Source organism: Rhinopithecus roxellana, chromosome 2 (assembly GCF_007565055.1).
Source record: "Rhinopithecus roxellana isolate Shanxi Qingling chromosome 2, ASM756505v1, whole genome shotgun sequence".
In the NCBI taxonomy this organism is placed as follows: domain Eukaryota; kingdom Metazoa; phylum Chordata; class Mammalia; order Primates; family Cercopithecidae; genus Rhinopithecus; species Rhinopithecus roxellana.
The window spans coordinates 169,788,932-169,813,293 of record NC_044550.1 but is presented as its reverse complement, the minus strand read 5'-3'; the positions used below and the strand labels follow the sequence as shown (position 1 = coordinate 169,813,293).

General features: G+C 40.2%; 2 protein-coding genes and 1 long non-coding RNA gene across 6 annotated transcripts in view; 2 read left to right on the top strand and 1 right to left on the bottom strand.

Moving 5' to 3' along the window:
• The window catches only part of ZCCHC4 (zinc finger CCHC-type containing 4), a 56,986-nt gene extending 51,582 nt beyond the window's left edge, over window positions 1-5,404 (top strand). The window contains exons 11-13 of the mRNA XM_010362980.2: window positions 141-192; window positions 706-850; window positions 4,399-5,404. Coding sequence (XP_010361282.2) covers window positions 141-192; window positions 706-850; window positions 4,399-4,534 — 333 coding nt within the window. The 3' untranslated portion in view covers window positions 4,535-5,404. The remainder of the gene's footprint in view (window positions 1-140; window positions 193-705; window positions 851-4,398) is intronic.
• The window catches only part of LOC115894955, a 39,106-nt gene extending 27,564 nt beyond the window's left edge, over window positions 1-11,542 (bottom strand). Inside the window, exons 1-2 of the long non-coding RNA XR_004055171.1 lie at window positions 11,482-11,542; window positions 10,418-10,493 (exon numbers count right to left, since the gene is read on the bottom strand). This is a non-coding gene — a long non-coding RNA (uncharacterized LOC115894955). The remainder of the gene's footprint in view (window positions 1-10,417; window positions 10,494-11,481) is intronic.
• Window positions 11,543-11,663: 121 nt separating this feature from the next.
• Window positions 11,664-24,362, top strand: part of ANAPC4 (anaphase promoting complex subunit 4) — a 41,645-nt gene continuing 28,946 nt past the window's right edge. For 2 of the 4 annotated variants that reach the window (XM_010362979.2, XM_010362978.2), the window contains exons 1-7: window positions 11,674-11,874; window positions 11,948-12,086; window positions 15,201-15,306; window positions 18,069-18,201; window positions 23,382-23,456; window positions 23,597-23,623; window positions 23,719-23,763. In XM_010362979.2, the coding sequence (XP_010361281.1) occupies window positions 11,958-12,086; window positions 15,201-15,306; window positions 18,069-18,201; window positions 23,382-23,456; window positions 23,597-23,623; window positions 23,719-23,763 (515 nt within the window). In that variant the 5' untranslated portion in view covers window positions 11,674-11,874; window positions 11,948-11,957. Of the gene's footprint in view, window positions 11,875-11,947; window positions 12,087-15,200; window positions 15,307-18,068; window positions 18,202-23,381; window positions 23,457-23,596; window positions 23,624-23,718; window positions 23,764-24,362 lie in introns of all 4 variants that reach the window. The other 2 variants (XM_030924134.1, XM_030924123.1) reach the window with 2 other exon arrangements.

The following is a 24,362-nucleotide window of genomic DNA, read 5'->3' as shown; positions in this document are numbered from 1 at the left end:
AATTGTGAAGCCCAGAAAAGGCAGAAATAAGGAATGAATAATTTACACAGATTTTAATAAGACATTTTAATTTTTAATTGTAGAACTTGATTTTTAATAACAAATTAAATATAATTTAAAAATTGTTTTTTTTTTGATAGGATGGCAGGAAATGGAACCATTGCTTTCTCTGTAAAAAGTGTGTAAAGCCTTGTAAGTATTGAGACTTAATGTTTGAGATCCTATGAACACATTTTAGAGTTTTTCTCCATCTAAGTAGGATTTTTCATTGGATTTATAAAGGAAAAAGCAGGGTAGAGACTTGTAATTTATTTGCTTTTTAATTTTATAGTTATCAACATGTATGTTCTGCCTTGTTCTGCCTTGCAGGAGAGATGATTGCTAACCTGTTTCATTGTGGTGTTTGGTTTGACTTATTTTAATAAGGCATTGTGTCACTCATCCAGCCTCCATTGTGACAGTAGCTGTCAGCTCATAACTTACTGGAGAAGGGCTGAATTTGTTGCATGTAACAGAAAGAAGTTAGCTAGTTTATGTGGAATTCTAACCTCTTCTCCCTGGTCTCTTTAGCCAAACTAAAACTAGCTGTGCAAACTAGCCACACTATTTCAAGTAAACACTGTTCGTATATTCTACCTTAAAAGTTAATAAGATGAAAAATTACGTTACATGAACTTCTTTTAAAACTTAATTTTTATTTTACAGCCTGGATCCACTGTAGCATTTGCAATCACTGTGCTGTTCCAGATCATTCTTGCGAGGGCCCCAAAGATGGCTGCTTTATTTGTGGTGAATTGGATCACAAACGCAGTACTTGTCCTAACATTGCTACATCTAAAAGAGCTAACAAGTCAGTCGAATACTTAACTAGAAAAATGTATTCCATCTGTGTTTTATACAGGGTAACCCATAAAAGCATGCAACATTCGGAGGATCTTAAAGTGCCAGGTTAATTGTCACTTTCACTATTATGTACTGGTTGCATAGATGGATGGAGAGAGGAGAGAAAGATGATTCGAAGAGCTTGCTTTCAAAGAGCTTACAGTTCTACAGCTTAGACATGAAAATAACCAAAATATGAGGTAGAAAGTGGTTAACTTTACCTCTCCTTAGCTTTACGTCTCATGTGTAAAGTTATAGGGCATGACAGTTCATGCTTTATTGAAGGACATGATATTTAAGTCAGGCTTTGAGGAACAGATCAGATCTAGACACACGATGGCAGGAAAGGCTGGAGAAGGCACTTCAGATTGAATAGCAAGTAATTCCACAGTAGGCATATTGTAAGAAAGCTATTTCTTTATATCAAATTTTAAGAAAAATATTTAGACATGCTTAATACTTAAATATTTGAAATTTTTATTACTTTTTTTCCTGTGATTATTTTCACATCTCTCACCAATATTTGGTTACAGTTATGGATTACAACTCAGAGTAAAGGGAGAGCAATGACAATAGCATATTTAGAAAAGGCATTGCTTCTGGAATAGTTATCCCCGAAATAAAACAAAACAAAACAAAACAAAAAAAGAAAAACACTGCTATTTTAACCAGGCTAATTTGAATGATTATACTTTTTTCCTAACTAAAAGGAATGATAGCGATTAAATGCTCTTGCTTTATTGCTAAGAAAACTAATGTCACACAGTTATTAATTGGAGATTACCAGATAGCTAAATTTGACATTATATGACATTATATGAAATTTCAGATTGGGCTACCATATGACTATGACTTGTAATTAAAGAAAAATTGATTCTTATTAGAAATACCTGATACTTTAGTAATTATTTATGATAATATTAGAATTCTTTCCCATGTGTTTTATTTATCTGTGGTCAGTGAAATTTTTTTTTTTCCATTGTGGTCCAGCCACTTGAATTCTGGCTACCATTACAACTGCCTCGTTCCTACATTTACTCTACTTTAAATAATTATTTCCACTGAGTAATCCAGGATAAAGAAAAGTTTTAAAAACTTAATTAAAGAAGCTTACTGAAGAATCTTATAAAATATTTCCCTTAGAATAAACCTTCAAAAATTGAATACAACTTCATAATCATATTGGTCTGGGATTGCTGTACCATTGTCAGTGTGATTCTGGGTGGTAGTCAGTAACATGCTCAGCCTTTAATTCTGTGAACTTACATGGAAACTGAATTTGCATTTTGATACTCTATTGTAAGCCCTTCATTGCTTCCTAAATGTTGGGCACTAATATACTATTTCATTAGGGGAAATCATCTAGTATCTTTCAGTACTAGATCTTATCAAGTTTAATTCCAAGAGCAAATCCTTTGAGATGTGGATGCCTGATAATTCTTAAATAATACTACTTTTTTTTCTCAGAGAAGACATCTAAACTCCTATTAATAGTTACTGCTTTAAAAAAAAATTATTTTGAATTGACAAAGCAAAATTATTTTTTTCTTTACAATAGTGAAAAATAACAACCTTTTTAGCATACATGACATAAAAGGTCTTTCCATCTCAGGCTTTTTACAGCTGTCTTATATAAATTTATTTTTCCTTGGTGTTAATTTTTCTTTAGTTGCTAACTGGAATGATGCTGGCTCCCTCTTGTGGTTAAAGCTCATTTTATCAGTTACATAAATATCTATAATTTAAAGGACAAATACTAGGTCAATTTAATGTTAAGACAAAATAAAACTGACTTATAGTCAGTTCATCACCATTCAAAGACTTTATCTCTGGAAAGTTTTGTATATTCATATTACAAACGAATATTTTCAAATATTTTCCTCCTGTTTTTGTTTACCGTATCCCCTAGTGAAATTTCATTCATTTTTAGTCCTGCTTATAAGTGGATGAGCCAAAGAGAAACTTAAATTTTGTGTACAGGCACACATGGCTTCATTGACTTTGCCATTAGAGATTATACTGTATTTCATTAAGTTTGCTAAATCATCACTTACCAAGGAATTATTCTACTTTAAAAAAGTGGGGAAGTAGATTTATCTAGTATGCATTAATCAGTATAATACTATAAAGATAACTTTTTTGTTTAAGTTTTCAATCCTACTTCTTCTGTAGACTGTTCTATTTTGAACTGATAAGGTATCCCTAGTCCACAGTGCAAAATTTAAATATGAAAAAATTTAAGGTTGTCAAGCAAAATTCTGCGTAATAGTCACGTGGAACTAATAATGGCTAATATTTATTGAGTGATTATTATATGGTTAGCAGTTTGCATATATATAAATAATTTAGAGTATATAGTACAGCACAGGTCCTGGAATCAAGCTGGCTCTGCCAGTTCCTCATGGAATGTTCATTGATTTCATAGCCTCAATATCTTCACCTAAAAAAGTAGGGATAGAGAGGGGGTGACTATCCTCCCCCTTATATCTCTGTCTGCCAGCTCCTTGAAGTCAAAGATTATGCCCATTCATTTTTGTATTCTCAACAGGTAACATATATGCTGAGTAAACAAAAAGTGAGGCATAAATTGAACCCACTGGGGGATACATTGTTCATGAAGCTCTTTTCCCTGGTTTATTCCTGACAAGATCACGAATAAGCCTTTCCTATGGAGAAGCTTATGAGAGGTGAACCTAACAATTGATATTGCTGGGTAATCAGGGGAAGAGTCCTGGTTTGGTGGTGCTATAGCTCTGGCCCCTTCCTTGGGTCTCGATGTGATGAGCGTCATGACATGATTCAGCTAGCTTGGAGAAAGTGAATGGTCAGTAATTTTTTTAGCCACAGGTCGCCTGTAACTTAGTGCGGAGAACACCAGAAACAAAGAATCTGTTTTGTCTGGTGTGGGTCAGTGTTTTCAGAGGGTGAGTTCCAGCTTGTTTATTTTGAAGCTAATCTTCAAGATAAGGACCACAAAATGCTGATACTCTGCGTGGCACTTGTCAGGACTTTTAGATCCGCTGAGGAAAGGAAAATCTGTAGGACTTAGGAAACGGGCCCTTTCAAGGCTTGTCAGGTTTTTCCATTGTGCTGTTTCATTCTTCTACGACTGCTAACTGCCCCATGTATCAGCTCCTCTCGGAAAAAAATGGCACTCAAGGATTTGGAGATTGAAGTGCTGAGTTGAGCAGCACAGATGTACAAAAAACTTTTTTAAAAAGTCCAATCTCACTGCCTTTGCATTTACCTCTGTGGCGTGTTTGCCCCAGACAGCTTGTTCTAAATCCATAGTAACCATCTTTTAAAGAATTTTTTTTCTCAAACATTTTGCTTGGTCAGGCCTCTGACTCTTTCCTTGTTGTTGTGGTTAAGAGAATGAGGATTTATGCTTGCAATACAGTAGATTCTTTCCCTTCTTCTATTTTCTTATTTGGTTAGCTAGTTAATTAAACTTCAACATAATTACATAATTCACTGTACTCATTCTGTGAAATAATTTAGCACCTTGTTTTCCAGAGCTGTCAGAAAGCAGAAGCAAAGAAAAAGTAATAAGATGAAAATGGAGACCACGAAAGGACAATCCATGAATCATACATCTGCTACAAGGAGAAAGAAAAGGAGGGAAAGAGCCCATCAATATCTTGGCTCTTAAATGTCCAGTGACTTGAGAATAAGAAAGATTTATGGTCCAACCTTTGATGCCATTTTCTGAAAGTGCCACACTGGACTTAAATTCAGCCGCTTCCAGAGGTATGCACCTTTCTGAGCTAGATAACAGGCAGGTGGCATTTGCTGGCTTACAGTCCCTTATCTGCCTCTCTGGAGACTTGGGAGTTGTTCCATCTTCAGCCGGTTTACTAGTTCTTTCAGCATTCATTTTTCCTCGCTTTAAGTCTCTCCCAGTCGCATTATTCTATTTTTATTTTTTTTGAAATGGAGTCTTGCTCTGTCTCCCAGGCTAGAGTGCAATGGCATGACCTCAGCTCACTGCAACCTCTGCCTCCCGGGTTCAAGCGATTCTCCTGCCTTAGTCTCCTGAGTAGCTGGGATCACAGGCACATGCCACCGTGACTGGCTAATTTTTGTATGTTTAGTAGAGACGGGGTTTCACCATGTTGGCCAGGCTGATCTCGAACTCCTGGCCTCAAGGGATCTGCCTGCTTTGGCCTCCCAAAGTGCTGGGATTACAGGCATGAGCCACCTCACCCAGCTCCTGTCACATTATTCTAGCCTCTTTAATCCAGAAAATGCAGACAGCATTCTTTTGCAGAAGATGTCAGAAGAAAACGAAAGTGAAAACCTATGAAGTTTGTCTACCTTGAACATAAAAGTATGTTCATTTAAATAGGAAAATATTTTATGTTAAATATGAAACAATAGTTTAAACCCCACTTGAAAAGTACAGTGTACAATTATTTTTAGACTGAATTTGAAGATGATGGAGAGTTTTTACAAAGGCACTGTATAGCTATAGAGATTGTAATTATAATTACATTATTATTAAATATTTATTTTCCATGTACTTTTTGCAGTTGTCCTTTGATGGTCTAGAATCACTTAAATGCTTGTTGAATGAGTGAGATGTTTAGAACTAAGACTTGCTCTGTCATTCCAGTGTCTTTTAACCTATGCAGTATAAGTTTCTCTCTTTGTAAAAGTAGTTCGGAGCAGAAGTCAGGATAGTTTAGTAATGAAACTCCTCATTCCTACCCTTAACATTTCCTGGCTGTGTGATCTTGGCCAGGCCACTCTCTCTCTAAAAGCCCTGGTTTCTTCATTATTATAATGGGGAGAATAACAGTTATACCTGAGGTTTGTTTTGTGATTAAATTTTAAATGAGACCCAAGTGCTTGGCTCTCAGTTCTCCTCTGTCATTGGTGAGTTATGTTAACAATGAAGATTGTTACTGGGGTCTAATGGTGATTATCTTTTGGCCTGAAAACAAAGCACTTAACGCAGTAATTTGAACTCCCAGAACAAACAGTTCATCTCCCCATTTCTCTGCTAGTTATTATCTCCTTAAGACTGAATTGTTTTGAATGACTTATATTTGCATAATGACTTTTCTCTTGTTTCCAAACAACTGCTATAAAGCAGATTTGGAGGCATCTTTGTTTGGAGTTAGCCAGAGCCCTGTAAAGAAGGGTAGAGGAACCGCACTCTACCTGGTATTTAAATTCCAGTTAAGTTAGGACTGATGCCTGGTGTAGAATACTCAAGTGTGGCCCAGATCAGTGTGGCAGTGGTGTACCTCAGTTGACATCAATAGATGAGTTATACCCCTGGACTTCATAAGCATCAGAAAGCTCTTCTCCCCTTTGTTACATGGAGTGCTATGATAGGAGAGACACATTTGGAGGTGACTGGGTGAGATATGAACTTTGTAAAACCATTGTGAGAGTTCCCCTTTCTGATTCAAGCAAGGATAGGGACATTGCCTGACTTTATGGTGTTCACCATTCCATGATAAAATCTATTGAAATCTCCTCTAAAACTAAGACACCTGAGGGACTGTGACTACTGAAAAATTGAGTTCTGAAGGCCAAAGTTATTCTCATCACTATATTTCCTTAGTTTTAAGATACCATCAGTTGTTAAATACACCACTGATTTTATCATAGCTTTTCAGGGGGAGAAGAGAAATAATACTTCATTAATTAATTTTTAGATTATCTGATTTCAGAAATACTGAAATGCAAAAAAAAAAAAAAAAACACATCTTAGAATTGAGGAAATAGTTATAATCAGGAATAATGTACTTACTTACTTATTTATTTTGAGACAGAGTCTTGCTCTGTCAGACAGGCTGGAATGCAATGGCGGGATCTTGGCTCACTGCAACCTCTGCCTCCCGGGTTCAAGCAATTTTCATGCCTCAGCCTCCTGAGTAGCTGGGATTATAGGTGCCCGCCACCACACCCAGGTAATTTTTGTATTTTTGTAGAGACTGGGTTTCGCCATGTTGGTCAGGCGAGTCTCGAACTCCTCATCTCAGGTGATCTGCCCGTCTTGGCCTCCCAAAGTCCTGGGATTACAGACGTGAGCCACTGCACCCAGCCAGGAATAATGTACTTTAAAACTTTATTACTGTCTTAGAAAGTTAAAAATAGGAAATCTGGTGATTTTACACTTACATTCAGTTAATACTAATTTTAAGGACTTAATCTCGATTCCTTTTTCAGAGAATAAACTAATTAGTAGGCTGTAAAAATGTGTCTCTGGGAGGTAGAATGTGAAGCAGGATGAGGTCATTTATTCTTAATAGAAATCTGAACATCTGAACATTAAGATACCTTTTCAAAATAGCAATAGAAGAAAATCCCTGACATTTGACAGATAACATTTTCTAAGCTTTTTAAAAGGATACTTTTAATAAATAATTACAGCTAAATTTCATTCTTCTTCTTATATTATGAAATTTAATCAGATGCAAAGTCTTTTTGTAGGCCTGATTTCATGTTTTTTTTTCCTACATTAGTCCAGTACCTAGACTAGTTTATTACTCCATATGCCCCGTTCTTTTCATCTGATACTGTTCTTTCTGCTTGGAATATGTTCCTCCATGTGGCCAGTCCGTTCTCGTCTGGGAATCTTCCATGAGTCCCTGATACTGAAACCTTCTTTGGCCCCTTGGCGTTCTATACCACATTTAAGGCCTTTCACATATTATTCTGTGATTATTTTTACAGATTTTATTTCCCTCAAAGATTTAGGTCTCTTAATGTCAGCACCCATTTCATCTGCTCTTGTGTATCTTGTGCCTTGTTGGTGCTCAATAAAAATTTGATGTAAGAATGGAATTTTCTAGAGTCTCTGAAGTGGTAGGCATGCCTGAAATACGAACTGGACCCACTCTATTACGTTTCTTCTAGGGACTGAAAAAGAAAACAGATTTATATTAGGAGGGACTTAGAGTCAATATGAGGACCACCCTAACACTGAAGTTTTAAACGTGAGGATGTGCTGTGTGAAGATGAGTAGCCTTATCTGCAAGGCCCCTTCAAAGTAATCTGCAAAATACTAGGCATCTGGGAGAAGTTTGACTAATCTTGAAATACAAAATCACAACCTACATAGGGTCCTGGTCTGCTGCCACTGCCTTCACAATGTCCCTGTTGGTCTCTCCACTGGAGTAGTACATCTGTTGCCAGAGAAATAAAAATGTGTGTGTTTGTGTGTTGTTTTTATACTTCTTTTATGGTACTTAAATCATGCCCTGTATAAGAATGACTTTACATACTTGTTTAGCCCTATACAGATTAGAAGCTCATTGATGGCAGTGGCTGTGGACATCATTGTGTTTGCTTACTAGGCACGAGAACTGTGCCTTTTCTACAGTGATAGAGATTACCAGCCGCATCACCTGTGACCTCAGTTAATGGGAAGCAGACAGCCAAGCTAACACATTTCTTCACCCTCTAGGTAGTAGGTGTTCATAAATACCAACTGAGTGAATGGAAATGCCATTTAATATCCTGCTTTATGCCTCACACCCTAACTATGCTATGTAAGAAGCAGGTACACTTCAAGCTGTCTAGGTAGGACAGCTTCCACAAAATCGAAAGGAAAATCCAGTTTTACTTATTTTATGTGATTTTAATTGGACCCTGAGGGCCTGGGTTGAAATTACTTGAGGGTCAGCTAAGAAGGTCATTGCAATAAAGTAAAGATAAGATCTCTGCTATTTGATTTCAGGCAATAGTATAAATGTTAACTCAGCAAGATGAGGCAAATAGCACCGACACTGAGCAACAAGATCTCAGAGCTCTGAGAGGTTGAGTTTTATCTCAATTGTCTTTGGCGGGACAGTTAGTTACAAGATCCCTGGTTTAGCTGCTTGATACCACCGGATACTAGAAGAGGTGAAACAGCCGGTGATCTCTAAGATGGTAGGCCTGAATAGATGGGCCACTTTCTTCGTCTGCAAGTGTGGAGAGGAGGAGTGGGAGAACACTAGAGGAAGTCAGCCCAAACATTCCACATGCTTAAAGAAGACAGGCCAGGTGCAGTGGCTCACGCCTGTAATCCCAGCACTTTGGGAGGCTAAGGGGGGTCGGGGGGAGTGGATCACCTGAGGTCAGCAATTCGAGACCAGCCTGGCCGACATGGTGAAACTCCGTCTCTATTATAAATGCAAAAAAAGTAGCTGGGCATGGTGGCGGGTGCCTGTAATCCCAGCCACTCGGGGCAGGAGAATCGCTTGAACCTGGGAGGCAGAGGTTGCAGTGAGCCGAGATCACGCCATCGTACTCCAGCCTGGGCAACAAGAGCAAGAGTCCGTCTCAAACAAACAAACAAAAAACAGGAAAACAAAGGTTGCTGCTTGTTAACTTTACAGTTAATACATGAGCCAAGTAAATCAAGGAAAAATAGAAGCATCTCTAACCCTACCACCCAGAGATAACCACTCTTGTAACTTCCCTGTCTACTCCTCCAAAGATAGGTTCTTGCATAAATAGGTTTACAGACACATGCACAAATTTCCCTCAAGAAAATGGAATTTTAATTACATACTGTTTTATGTCCCATGCTTTTTCGTAAGTATATTGTGAACATCGATTTATGTCTGCATAGTATTCTTCAGGATAGATATATTTTTCAAAAATCTATGATGGGACATCTAGGTGGTTGCATTTTTTCACTTTCGTAAATAACCTTATAATGAACATACTTAAGCAAATATTTATTTCTCCTGCGCTTGCCTCCTTAAAAAGCACTGATGCCTGATCCCTGAGCCTTCTTCCCTTTTTCTCTTTATTCTGTGTCACCAATGCACAAATGAGCCAGTTTGACAAAGCAGTATTTTCCTAAGGATGGGGGAGGCAAAAAAACAGAGGAGGTAAAGCTAAAATCTTTATGGGGCAGTGGGAAGAAGAAAAGGCTGGAAACACGATGTGTTAATATTTCTTGCCTTACGGCTACTTTGGATCATTTCCAAGAACAATTCCTGCCCCCTACTGCCTACCAACACACATACTATAGCAAGCTTGTCTAACTCGCAGCCTGCGGCACAGGAGGGCTTTGAATGCAGCCCAACACAAAGTCATAAGCTTTCTTAAAACATGAGTTTTTTGTGTGATTTTTTTTTTTTTAGCTCATCAGCTGTCATTAGTGTTAATGTATTTTATGTGTGGCCCAAGACAATTCTTCTAATGTGGGAAGACAAAAGATTGGACACCCCTGGTCTATAGCAGCATAAAACTCTGCTGTTTCCTGCCCACACCTGGAACTCCACACCTATGCTGTTTATTTTGCTGTAAGGCTTAGGAAATTCATATTCTGTGAAGACTTAATGTGCAGGTGGTTATACTCAGTCCTTTGCAGTACGGTGTTTATGCCTCTGGGAACAGTCATTTTCACGTGCTGTGTGGGTGTTTCTATTCAGGTAAGTTCCAGGAATATGGACACTCAATTTCCATTAGAATATCAAGTGCATAGATACTGGACCCCCACCAGGTGATCCATTATAACTGCCCCAAAACATTAACACCTGAAAATGCGTTTTGTGAAAAACAAAGGCAGATGCATTTTTACCTTAGAAATGTTGATTCTGGAAGAGTTGGGGGCACATGCTAAGTTGTCTGCGGCAAAGGCAAGGGTTGCAAAGCCCCTGAAAGGAAACAGGGTAGGTATAAACTCAAGGGCTAAGAACAGTACTTGGCACAAAATAGTTACTTGATGCTGAATGAGTCTCCCTCCGTCATCTACTTCCCAGGGGCTAGATCCAGACAGAGGTCTAGAAGATGGGGCCTGTTCAAAGTTAAAGGTCCTGCGGTCTCTTTCTTCTTTGAACAAGTCAAAGGTAGTGAAAAGTAGACTTTCTACCATAGGGTTTAAGTTTAAGAACCCTAGGATGACACTGTCACATTCTCTTAGGGAGGTCATAGCTGTGGGAACTGTGAACATGTTGACTCATTTACATGTGTCCTACATAAAGCAACATCAGATGAATTCTGATGTACAAGTCTGCCAGGCTGACCTGTGAGCCTCCGGGCAGAGTTCCTGTCCCATGCATTCGTGTAGCCTCAGTTCCTCCACATAGTAAATGCCAAGAAGAAATCGTATGTGAGCCTACACTCTTTATTCGTTATGATGGGGCTGCAACTATCAATACGTTTTGAGGGTTAAATGGGATGAGGTGTCACAGTATTATTTTCCTGTTAGGGAGGTTTTAGGGCAGGCGCTTCTTCTCTCTTCAAACTGGAATCACCCCAAGAGTTTTAGTAAATACTGGGCCCATCCAGGGTTTTCTTCTAATTGGTTTGGGGTGGTGCTTGGAGAGGGGGACTTTTAAAATTCTATACTGACCCACCAGGAATGACATGAGAACTACTTGCTTAGTAACTGTCAGAGGAGGCTCCAGTTGATCAGGGCCTAAAGTTCTTATTCTTTATCATCTCCCCGTTGTTGCTGAAGCCTACCCCATAAACCCCTAACGTCCCGTCGCCCACAGCAGCGAATTTCCGGGAAAACGGGAAACATATGCAAGCATGCCCACACACGTGCACAAACGCGTTCCCAAAAGCCCCGCGTGTGGCCGCAGGGGCCCGCCCCGCCCTTCCCGGGCCCTTCCGGGTCCCGGCGCCCAGATATCCCACCTGCACCTGGGTCTGGCGCTCCGCTCCCTCCCTCTCCGCGGCACTCGGGGCTCCCTGCCCCGCCCACGTGCCCCACCCTCCCTCGCTCCGCCCCTCGCTGCTCCCTGCCCCGCCCACGGGCTCCATCCTACCCCCACCTCGCTCCGCCCCTCGCTGCTCCCTGCCTCGCCCACCGCGCCTCGTCCCCGTCCTCCCCGTCTGGCTCTCAGCCCCGCCAAGGCCGGTGCGCGCCCCGCCCCGCCTCCTCCTCTCGCGAGGCAGTCTCGACGCCGGAAGTGCCTGGAGCGCGCGACAGCGGCGGGGCGGGGCGGTCTGGAGGCTGTGGCGCGCGGCCGGCAGAGGGAGGGGTGAGGTCGCTGGGGCTGTGTTAGTCGCCGGTGAGGACTCTTGCAGGTACAGCCGCGGTCGGGGCTCCTCGTGGAGGGCCGGGAGCTCCTGCCGGCCTCTTACTGGGGTGTCGTTGCAGGGCCGTCCCCATGTTGCGTTTTCCGACCTGTTTCCCGTCCTTCCGGGTGGTGGGAGAGAAGCAGCTCCCACAGGAGATTATTTTCCTGGTCTGGTCGCCCAAGCGGGATCTCATTGCTTTGGCCAACACAGCGGGCGAGGTGAGTGAGCCGGCGGGAGCCCGCCTGTGCTGGGTCTGCTCCCGGGGTCCCAAGAACACCGAGCCCGAGCCTGTTCTTTCGGGCCACAGGCGGCCGGAGCCTCAGTTTCTCCTTCTGCAGACATGGCGGGCCACCTGCTACCCCTCCCTTGCCTCCCAGGACGACAGCAAACTTTAAGTATAGATGCAAAAGGTGATGTCTGTGCTATTTTCGGTACTTTTATGGCCAAAGTAACAGTTTTCACACAGCTTAACACCTCACGCAATCCTACTTCCCCAAGTCGTCTTCACTCATTGGTTTATTAATTAAATGAACTTTTAAAAAAGCCCACGATGTGCCACTCATGAGCTAGACATAGTGGTAGATCCAGGGACCCTGCCCTAAGTTTGCTTACAGTTTTAATGGCAGAAGGAAGAGTTATTATCAGACTTCAGCTGCAGAAGTGCATGCATGTAGCTGCCACAGAGGATATATTTAAGAATCTGGCTTCTCTTGTCCACGTTTTATACTACGGGTTGGATAACCACCACTAAAAATACCTTAAAGTTGGACAAGGAAGGGATACATTGGATTCCAGAGAGAACGTGCATGAGTGTTATCACCATTTCTTGTTCACATTAAACTTCATCGAGTATAAGCCAGTTGTACCCAACTTTCTGCTGAAGAGTTATTACCTGCCAGCCATTTTGTAAGGAAACCTTCACCTGTGCATCTTTCCATCTCTGGCTTGAGAGTTATCTGGCCAGGTGAGAGTTGTATAGAGCCAAATTTGGAAACTAGGTGATAAGGAAATCGTAGCACACTGCAGACTACAGCACCATGTTATCTACCATGATCCAGTCGCCGGGGTATTGATGACTAATTTTTCAGGGCCCTCCATGAAATCTCGTCTCCCTCCACGAAATCTCGTCTCCCTCCACTGCCAGGATGCTTTGAAACTCTGTTGTGGCTCTAGAGAGCAGCAGGTGGTACAGCCAAAGAAGTAGGAGGGAAGGTAGACAGGAGGCACATCCGTGCAATCAGATGGGTAGGTGTGATAGAGGGCACTATTATATCAATTTTCTCAGTGAAGGAAGAAGCAAGGGTATTGTCTATGGGTGAAGATGGAGAAGAATATATTGGAAGTTTGAGAAAGAAGAGGTATGAAAAAGCTAACAAGGCAGGTGGACTTGGGAAGCCTAATAGGATTGCTCGTCAGTGTTAAGAGCCACACAAGATCGGTGTTGTTATTTGAGAGACACTGGTTGAATGAGGTTGTATGTGTCTCTCTCCGTTCTCTTTGGCTGTGTGGGTGCAGGCATCGTTGGGTTTAATCAGGATTGTTGTTTTGCAAGTATGACAAAGCAAGAGAAAGATGAAAGAGAGTTGAAGTTATGTGTAAGGGGAGTGATTGTGTTTCTGAACTTTGGGTTCTAACCTGATGAAGGAGGGAAGCGAAGGCAGGGGAGAGGAACAGTAAATAGGTGGTAGAATCAATAGACTGTATCCTGGTGAGGTCAAAGAATTGGAGTTGAGTGTTGTAGAGATGAGCTGGAAAGAGGGGCGGTGGATGGAAAGTGGGAAGTTTGAAATGGAGATTTTGGTGGCCCTGCAGTTGCTGGTAATGACCAGGCTAGGGGTGTGACCCTGAGAGTGGCTGAGTGCGGTAGAAGATGTGATCACTGGAGGAGAGGTAATTGAGAGCTAGGACATCATAGCTCTTGAAATCACCAAAAATGAGGATGAGTGTGTTGCTAGAAAGCATGAGCGAGCCAGGCATCCAGATCTTCAAGGAATGAGGGGAATGGCCTAGGGGTCTGTAGAGGACTGCAGTTAAGAGGGATAGCGGTGGTATGGTGTGATTACATGTGATTCAAAGTTAGGGTATTTTCAAGAAGAGAAGAAATGGCATCAGGCATCAAGGAAGACACCTACTTCATCTGCCCAAGATTAGCAGTACAGGGGCTGTGGGATACAAAATGACTACCATCTAGCAAGGCTGCAGGGAAGCATTGTCCTCAGGTGAGAGGCACATTTCAGAGAAAAGTATGAAGATATTAATTTCATGATGACACCTCACCGTGACCTATAGAAAGCACAGAGGAAGAGTTTCAGAAGTAAGTATGGCAGGAATGGTTTCAGAAAAGAGAGGGTCAAGTCCAGGAGTGATGTAACCCGGAGTGAAGGGTGCTATGAGCTGTGAGATAAGGCAGGGTCATGGTGGTGAAGCTGAGTGTGGAGATGGGGAGGGGTCTTGGAGGAGCATGTGCATTTTGTGAGGCCTTTTCTTCCTGACTGTCAGTGGTTGTATAGCAGCTGCTACAGGGGCAGTCGTAGAGCTCTTGGGCAACATTTTGACCTTCCAAGGTGGGAATTTACTGGTGTGGCAATGGAGATTTAGAATGGTTAAGTGATTTGTCTAAGATCTATGGCTAGTGAGTGACACAGCTGAAATTAGGTGCCACGTGGACGAATTCCAAGCTTAGTATAATTTGACTATATTACAGCTAGCTACCTTTTTAGTGGTGTTTGTGTTCTTTTTTTTTTTTGGTTGTCACCTTGGACAGCCTTCTTCTTTATAAAAGGTAAGTCTCCCGTTGACATAAAAGATTAGGTACAGGGCCAGGCGCGGTGGCTAACGTCTGTAATCCCAGCACTTTGGGAGGCCGAGGCAGGTGGATCACCTGAGGTCAGGAGTTCAAGACCAGCTTGGCCAACATAGAGAAACCCCATCTCTACTAAAAATAAAATATTAGCCGGGTGTGGTGGCATATGCATGTAATCCCAGCTACTCGGGAGGATGAGGTAGGAGAATTGCTTGAACCCAGGAGGCGGAGGTTGCGGTGAGCTGAGATTGCGCCACTGCACTCCAGCCTGGGCAACAAGAGCGAAACTCTGTCTCAAAACAAAACAAAACAAAACAAAAAAAGATTAGGTACAGGATTAAATTAGACCTTGTTTCACCCATTTGTTTTAAAAGACCTTGTGTTCATCAGACACTATTGTCTTTTTCTATTCTTCTGATACCTAAGTGAGAGATGGTCATTTAAAAAAAATTTTTAGTAAGGATCTAAGTTTATTTTATTTTTGGAAATGGATTTTTAATTTCCTGCCATTATATCTGCTTTGTCTTAGGTTTTACTTCATCGACTGGCCAGTTTTCATCGAGTTTGGAGTTTTCCGCCAAATGAAAATACAGGAAAGGAGGTGACGTGTCTGGCATGGAGACCAGATGGCAAACGTAATGATAATATTACAAAAAATATGTTTTTATTTTCACAAAGAGTATTCTGTAAAGCCCATTTTCAGAAAGGATTTATTGTTCTTAGTATATGTTAGAGTTATAAATATCAGTTTGAGAACTTTAAAAAAAAAAAAAGCCTTAAAATATTTTTATAGAACTCAGAGTAATTCTGCTATCTTGTTTCTTGGCAAAGATATTTCTTAAATGAAATCTAGCTTCTCGGCAGAGATAACCCCAAAGTGAAATCTGATGGAATATACAAAATGTTTTGGTTTTGTTCTTTCCACTGTCATCTTGTCCTGTATTATTTGGCCCAAGCACCACTTGCCACTCACCAGTCAGTTAGTTCAAAGCCATCATGGCCTTTTTCTTTCACAATATATTTTCGCACGAAATGGGTGGCACATATTCCCTTGGTGCATGTGTGTTTGCCTCACCTGAGGCACTATCAGCTTTGGCCCCATACCTTCCATTTCTGTGTGTGATCTTTCTTCTGGCACCCTCTTATGTTATAGCCTGTTATGGCTCTGGTGACTGAACTCTCCTTCATGTAATGTTTTTACAATGACAGTCCGTATTGGAACTGTTGTACACGTACGATCAGTGCAGTAAAATGCTGTAAATTACAATTTAAAGTTCATTTGTATCATTGGTACTTTAAGAAAAAAGCGAATTGTTTTTGTAAAATATGTGTTCTTTGCTTAATTTTTCTGTAGATAAATATAAACTATTTAAAAATTTTATTGGTGCTTTAAGAAAAAAGTGAATTGTTTTTGTAACATATGTGCTCCTCATTGCTTTTTTTTTCCCTCCCCCAGGCAGTGTCTCACTCTGTCGCCCAGGCTAGTGTGCAGTGCAGTGGTGCGATCTTGGCTCGCTGCAACATTGGGCTTACTGAAATCTCCGCCTCCTGGGTTCAAGCAGTTCTCCCCCCTCAGCCTCCTGAGTAACTGAGACTACAGGTGTGCACTATCATCCCTGGCTAATTTTTGTGTTTTTCAGTAGAGACAAGATTTCACTGTGTTGGCCAGGCTGGTCTCAAACTCTTGGCCTCAAGTGATTCGCCCACCTTGGCCTACCAGAGTTTGGGGATTACAGGTGTGAACCACTGCACCTGGCCCTCATTGCTTAATTTTGTCCCTAGATAGATATAAATAAGTACTTAAAAATTCCCTAGGCTGAGTGTGGTGGCTCATGCCTGTAATGCCAGCACTTTGGGAGGCTGAGGCAAGTGGATCATGAAGTCAGTAGTTCAAGACCAGCCTGGCCAATATGGTGAAACCCCATCTCTATTAATAATACAAAAATTAGCCAGGCATGGTGGCAGGCACCTGTAATCCCAGCTTCTCAGGAGGCTGAGGCAGAGAATTGCTTGAACCCAGGTGGTGGAGTTTGCAGTGAGCCGAGATCACACCACTGCACTCCAGCGTGGGCTACAAGAGTAAGACTCTGTTTCATAAAAAAAAAAATCCCTGAAAGCAGATCACTTAGAGATGACAATTGTTCTGTTTTGGTGAACATCTTTTCCAATATTTCCCGATAAAATACATACATGTAGAGATCTGTATGTAGTTTTACAAAAGACGGTTATTTGGTGCATGCCATTTTGTTGTATAGCTTTTTCTTTTTCCCACTCACTTTTTCCCATGTCAGTGTGGATAGATTTACCACATTAATGTTAATTGCATACTAACCCACTGTATTTATCTACTAAATTACTAAATTTACTAAACCTGTTCCCAGATGTTTAGATGGTTTTCAATTTTTAGCTTCGATAAACAATGCTGTGTAAACATTCTGAACACTGGGAGGAACTTTGCCAGTAGCTCCTTAGATTAAGTCCCAAAATGGAATTTCCAGGAATGTCTTAAACATTCTATGCGTGTTCTGTAGTCATTTTGCTTGGAGTATATGTAGAATATGTGTAAGATTAGAGGACTTTTATAAGTAAAGTTATGAGATCTTGCTCTAAATCATTCAAAAACATGGAATCTCAAAGATAAATCAAAAAGTGTGTGTTAAAATGTATTTAAGTAGTTGTGTTATTCATTTTTTAAAAATCTCATGTTTTTGGACAGTAAAATATGTTTTTTGTTAGATAATGATCAAGTTTGTTTTAAATTGTTTTTAAGAAGGCTGGGATTGGTTCACATCTGGCAAAGTTGCATGTGATGGTGATATGCGGTGAAACTCACTGCCCTCTTTTTGGAAATTCTTAAATTCTTAAATTGCACGTTAGGAAGAAATAATGACTTGCGTACAGAAACCATACTAGAAAATTCAGCCACACTCAAAGGAAGATTTATGTGTGTTTAATGGCCTCGTTTCCCACCATGGTTTAGAAACATAAAAGAGGAATAAAAAGCATTCCAAGAACAAAGCAGATGGAATCACCGCTTACCTTTTAGACATGTGATAAGATATAATTGTTTATTTGTGGAAGCCTCTTTTGTGTTTTCTGCCTGACAACAGGGTTTCAGTGTGGAGACTTTGATGTGTAAGACGCTAAGTGTGATACGTGAGAAAGTAGTAGATACCCTATAAAGTTTGAGCACTTGAAAATAAGCTTAGATAATAATGTAACTACAATATATGCAAATATTTCTTTTTTCTTTTTTAAAATATTGAAGGATGTTTAGGTCAAAAATTGCCATGATTAAGATGAACTTAAAAGAGTAAAACTGGGCAATAAGTGAAATACCCATTTATTTTTCTCAGATGTTACACTAATTTATTCTGATTGTTTTTTCTTATTTTAGTTTTGGCCTTTGCTCTTGCTGATACCAAGAAAATTGTTTTGTGTGATGTAGAAAAACCTGAGAGCTTACACTCTTTTTCCGTGGAGGCTCCAGTTTCCTGTATGCATTGGATGGAAGTGACAGTAGAAAGCAGGTAATCAGAAAAACGTATGTAGGCATAGGATATTCATGAGATTTTAATTTTTTTAAATGGAAACAGGAGTATCTGAGTATTAAGTGTATGTGTGTTGCATTTACATTTTGGTTTCAGTTTATCAAGATGAAATTTTTTAATGCTTTCTTAGATTTTTTTTTCCTTCTGATAAACATGTATAGGCATACCTCAGAGATACTGTGGGCTTGGTTCCAGACCACTGCAATAAAATGAACATTGCGATAAAAGCAAGTCATTTGAATTTCTTGGTTTCTCAGTGCATGTAAAAGTTATGTTTGTACTATGCTATGGTACATTTAAGTGTGCAATGACATCATGTCTAAAAAAATTAAGTATGTACCTTAGTTAAAATATACTTTATTGCTAAAAAATGCTAATGATCATCTGAACTTTTAGTGAGTGGTGATCTCACTGGAAGTGGAGGGTTTTGCCTTGGTGCCGATGGCTGCTGACTGATCAGGGTGGTGGCAGCCGAAGGTTAAGGTGGCTGTGGCAATTTCTTAACATCGACAACGGTGGAATTTGTCACATCAGTTGGCTCTTTCAGGAAAGATTTCTCTGTAGCATGAGATGCTATTTGATAGCATTTCACCCAAGGTAGAACTTCTTTCAAAATTAGAGTCAGTAGAGTCTCTCCAACTCTACTGCTGCTTTATCAACTAAGTTTATGGAATATTCTAAATCCTTTGTCATTTGAACATTGCTCATAGCATGTTTACCAGCACTAAATTCCATCTCAACAAAGCGCTTTGTTTGCTCATCCATAAGAAGCAACTCCTTATCCGTTCAAGTTTTGTCATGAGATTGCAGCAATTCAGTCCCATCTTCAGGCTCCACTTCTAATTCTGGTTCTCTTGCTATTTCCACCAGATCTGCAGTTACTTCCTCCAGTGAAGTCTTGGACCCCCAAAGTCATCCATGAGTGTTGGAATCAACTTCTTCCAAACTCATGTTAATGTTGATATTTTGACTTCTTCCCATGAATTGTGAATGTTCTTAATGGCATCCAGAATGGTGAATCCTTTCTGGAAGGTTTTCAGTTTGCTTTGCCCAGGTCCATCAGAGTGATCACTATCTATGTCAGCTCTAGCTTTATGAAATGTTTTTCTGAAATAATAAGACTTGAAAGGTGACCAGGCATGGCAGCTCATGCCTGTAATCCCAGCACTTTGGGAGGCCAAGATGGGCAGATCAGTTGAGCTCAGGAGTTCAAGACCAGCCTGGGCAACATGGTGAAACCCTCTTAAAAATTAGCCAGGCATAGTAGCTATAGTCCCAGCTGCTCAGGAAGCTGAGGAGGGAGGATCACCTGACCCTGAGGAGGTTGAGGCTGCAGTGAGCCGTAAGTGGACCACTGCGCTCCAACCTGGGTGACAGAGTGACCTGTCTCAAAAAAAAACAAAAAACAACAAGACTTGACAGTCTACTTAACCCATGTAATGCAGAATGGATTTTTGTGTTAACAGGCATGAAAACAACATTAACTTATATCTCTCTATCAGAGCTCTTGGGTGACCAGTCATGAATGAGCAGTAATATTTTGAAAGGAACCTTTTTTCAGAGCAGTAGGCCTCAGTAGTGGATTAAAACACTTAGTGAACCATGCTGTAAACATATATGCTGTTGTCTAGGCTTTGTTGTTCCATTTATAAAACACAGATGGGATAGATTTAGCATAATTATTAAGCACTATAGGATTTTCAGAACAGTAAATGAGTTTTGGATTCAACTGAAAGTTACCAGCTGTGTTAACCCCTAACAAAAGAATCAGCTTATACCTTTGAAGCTTTGAAGCCAGTCATTGACTCCTCTCTAGCTATGAAAGTCCTAGATGGTGCTATATTTCACTGGCTTTAAAATACGTATATATAAACACACACAGATACACATATATGCATATATATCATATATATACATATATATGCATATATGTCATGTGCATATATGAGATATCTATATATTTTAATAAATAAATAGAAAATCCTCGATGGCATCTTCCAATAAAAGGCTGTTCTTCTCCGTTGAAAATCTGCTGTTGAATGTAACCACCTTCTTCAGTCATTTAGCTGGATGTTCTGGATAACTTGTTGCAGCTTCTTCTCAGCACTTTCATAGAATTGAAGAGAGTCGGGGCCTTACTCTAGATTAGGTTTTGGCTTAACAGAATGTTGTGGCTGGTTGGATCATCTGTCCAGATCACTAAAACTTTCTCCATATCAGCAGTAAGGCTATTTCACGTTCTTATTATTTTTGGATTTACTGGAGTAGCACTTTTAATTTCCTTTAAGAACTTTTCCTTTGGATTCACAACTTGGCAGACTGGCAAAGAGGCCTAGCTTTTGGCCTAATCTTGGCTTTCGATGTGTCTTCCTCTCTAAGCCTAATCATTTCTAGCTTTTGATTTAAAGTGAGACAGTTGAACACTTAGAGGTCATTGTAGGGATATTAACTGGTCTGGTTTCAATATTGTGTCTCAAGGAATAGGGAGTCTTGTGCAAAGGAAGGGAGAGAGGGAACGGCCAGTCAGTAGAGCAGTCAGAACACTCACATTTCTCCATTTTTAAAAATTTATTTTTATTTATTATTTATTTTTGAGTTGGAATTTCGCTCTTATTGCCCAGGCTGGAGTGCAGTGGCGCCATCTCGGCTCACCACAACCTCTGCCTCCCAGGTTCAAGTGATTTTTCTGCCTCAGCCTCGCAAGTAGCTGGGTTTACAGGCATGCGCCACCATGCCCAGCTAATTTTGTATTTTTAGTAGAGATGGGGTTTCTCCTTGTTGGTCAGGCTAGTCTTGAACTCCTGACCTCAGGTAATCCGCACGCTTCAACCTCCTAAAGTGTTGGGATTACAGGCATGAGCCTCAGCGCCTGGCCTTATTTATTTATTTTTTTGAGACACGGTTATCATTCTTTCATCCAGGCCAGAGTGCAGTGGTGCAATCTTGGTTGACTGCAGTCTCTGCCTGCAGGGTTCAAGTGATTCTCCTGCCTCAGCCTCCTGAGTAATTGGAATTAGAGGTGTGCGCCACCACGCCCAACTAATTTTTATATTTTTAGTAGAGACAGGGTTTCACCATGTTGGCCAGGCTGGTCTCGAACTCCTGTCAAGTGATTTGCCCTCCTCGGCCTTCCAAAGCTCTGGGATTATAGGTGTGAGCCACCACACCCGGCCAAAGCTCACCACTTTATATGGCCATGGTTTGTGGTACCCCCAAAACAATTGCAATAGTAACATCAAAGATTACTGACCTCAAATCACCATAACAAATACTATAATAATGAAAAAAATTGCAGTATTGCAAATATTTCAAAATGTGACACAGAAGCACATGTGAGCACATGGCTGCTGGAGAAAGGACTCCAGTAGACTTGCTTGGCTGATAGACTTGTTTGACATAGGGTTGCCACAAGCTTTTAATTTGTGCAAAATGCAGTATCTGGGAAGCAGGATGAAGGGAAGCACAGTTGAAGGAGATAGGCCTGTATTTTCTTATTGGAGCGGTAAACCTGAATAGCTAAGAGTTTTCTCCTCTTTCTAGTCATTTCATACTACAAAAATAGTTACTGAGACAAAAAACAAAGCTCCATAAAATGGTGAAATGGAAAACAACCTCAATTTGCCAATCAGTAATTTTAAAGTTATATTAATTAATATATGTTAATTTCCATTTCATGATTTATATCATCTGAACTTTTTTTTGTCTCAGTAAGTATTCTTAGAATATGAAAAGTGCTAAGTTGAGCCTTCTGTTCTAATGCTGGACAGGTTTTTTCTTTGTCCATGGTCCTGATAGTTTCCTTGTTTCATAAAAATAATTCTGCCTTAATCTGTATAGTCAGGTAATACACCAGGGTTACAGTGAAGAAGACTGGAGGAATCAGTGGTTTTGGCTGATATTGAAAACAAAAATTGTTTTTCTTTTTTGGGGAAATATGGTAATTTTCTTTTATTAACTTTTTCTTTCTAATTAAGTTATACTAAGTTAGTAACAAATGAATTTGTAAATCCTGAATATTAATTGCCAGCTTTCCTAAGGGAAGCCTGAAAGAATTGGATGACAAGGGTTTGACCTGGGGTTTGAAATTCACTGCAGATAACCCAGAGTGATAAATCCATCATCAGATCATGAAGGATTACAAATGGTTATGTGAATCTATAGAAGGTTAGAGGGTCAGAGCATACCATGTAAGTCCTATGCCAGCCCAGTTATCTGCTATGTGTATTCCCAACATACTTCCTACTGACAGTTTAGAAATGTTATGTGGAGATTCCAGGGTCTCTTAAGACAGCTCCTTTTTGTTAAAGTAGAAAAAAATACTTGCTAAATCACGACTTTTTTACTTGCTCACTCATTTATTTCCAACCTTATTTGGAGTTAGAATTGGGAAGGAAAAGGGGGAAAATAAGACTATTTCAAAAGGCATGGTGTAGTCTCATATACCTGTTGGAGTCTTAAATCCACAAGTGTATATAAGTCATAGAACCAATAATTAAATCATACGGTAGGCCATGCACAGTGATTCATGCCTGTAATCCTAGCACTTTGAGAGGCTGAGGCAGGAGGATTGCCTGAGACCAGGAGTTTCAGACCAGTCTGGGCAACATAATGAGACCCCCACGTCTACAAAAAAATAAAAAAATATTAGCTCGGTGTGATGGCTTGCACCTGTAGTCCCAGCTATTCAGGAGGCTGGGACAGGACGATGACTTTAGTTCAGGAGGTGGAGGCTGCAGTGAACCATGATCACATCACTGCAGTCCGGCCTGGGTGAGACCCTGTCTCATAAATAAAAGATAGAGTAATTGCAGTGTTCTTTAAAATTACTCTTAGTAGTCATATGTTTAGTGTGAGTTCTTAAATGAGAGTTAAGAAATCATAAATTCTCAGTATCTGAGTATGAATGCATTTGATATGCTAAGAAAAATGTTTATTATCGTGCAGGCTGATTTTTTTTCCCCTAAAATAACAAAGAAATTCCTACTTTTCAATTTCTCGTTTGGGACTGTTAAACTGACTATAACTGTATAGTATTTGTGGCATCTATTTACTTGATAATGTTGTAAAACTGGGTATCTTTTTAAAAAATTGGCATTTTTAATGGTAAGAGCAGTAAAATCTTTGGTGTTTTTATAATACTTTCATTTTTTCCTTTTTAGTGTTCTCACATCATTTTATAATGCTGAGGATGAATCAAATCTCCTCTTACCTAAACTACCTACACTGCCAAAAAAGTATGTATCACTGGTTTCTTTGAAATTAATCTTGCAGATTTCTCTTTCTTCTGCTTTTAACACTGACAATTTTCTCATACATTTTAAAATATGTATTTTTGCTAAGAGTATTTTTTACCTTAATCTCTGTTTCCTTCTAGCTATAGCAACACCTCAAAAATATTTAGGTAAGATAATGCCTTTTCTTGTTTTTAAGTAAGATAATCTGTTGTTATTTGAAAGATAGAATTGAAAGATGACCCAATTTATTTGTATATTTTAGTGAAGAAAATTCTGATGAAATTATTAAGCTCTTGGGAGACGTCAGGTAAGTCTTACAGATAAATAAGTCTAATTTCTTAAAGTTATTTCATATTTGAGGCAGTTTTCAGAAGCTTTAAGAGCAAATCCTTTATATGCTATTTTATTTCATTGTTTTTTTGTTTTTGTTTTGAGATGGAGTCTCTGTCACCCAGGCTGGAGTGCAGTGGCACGATTTCGGCTCACTGCAACCTCCGCCTTCCTGGTTCAAGTGATTCTTCTGCCTCAGCCTCCCGAGTAGCTGGGACTACAGGCGCCCGCCACCAGGCCTCTCTAATTTTTGTATTTTTAGTAGGATCGGGGTTTCATCATGTTGGCCAGGATGGTCTTGATCTCTCGACCTCGTGATCCACCTGCCTTGGCCTCCAAAAGTGCTGGGATTGTAGGCGTGAGCCACTGTGCCCGGCCTAATTTTTGTATTGTTAGTGGAGGTGGGGTTTCACCATGTTGGCCAGGCTGGTCTCAGACTCCCGACCTCAGAAGATCCACCCACCTTGGCCTCCCAAAGTGCTGGGATTACAGGCATGAGCCACCACACCTGGCCTCATTGTTGACATTAATACCTTCAAACAATATATAGATTTTAATATTTATTATTGTTTTTAT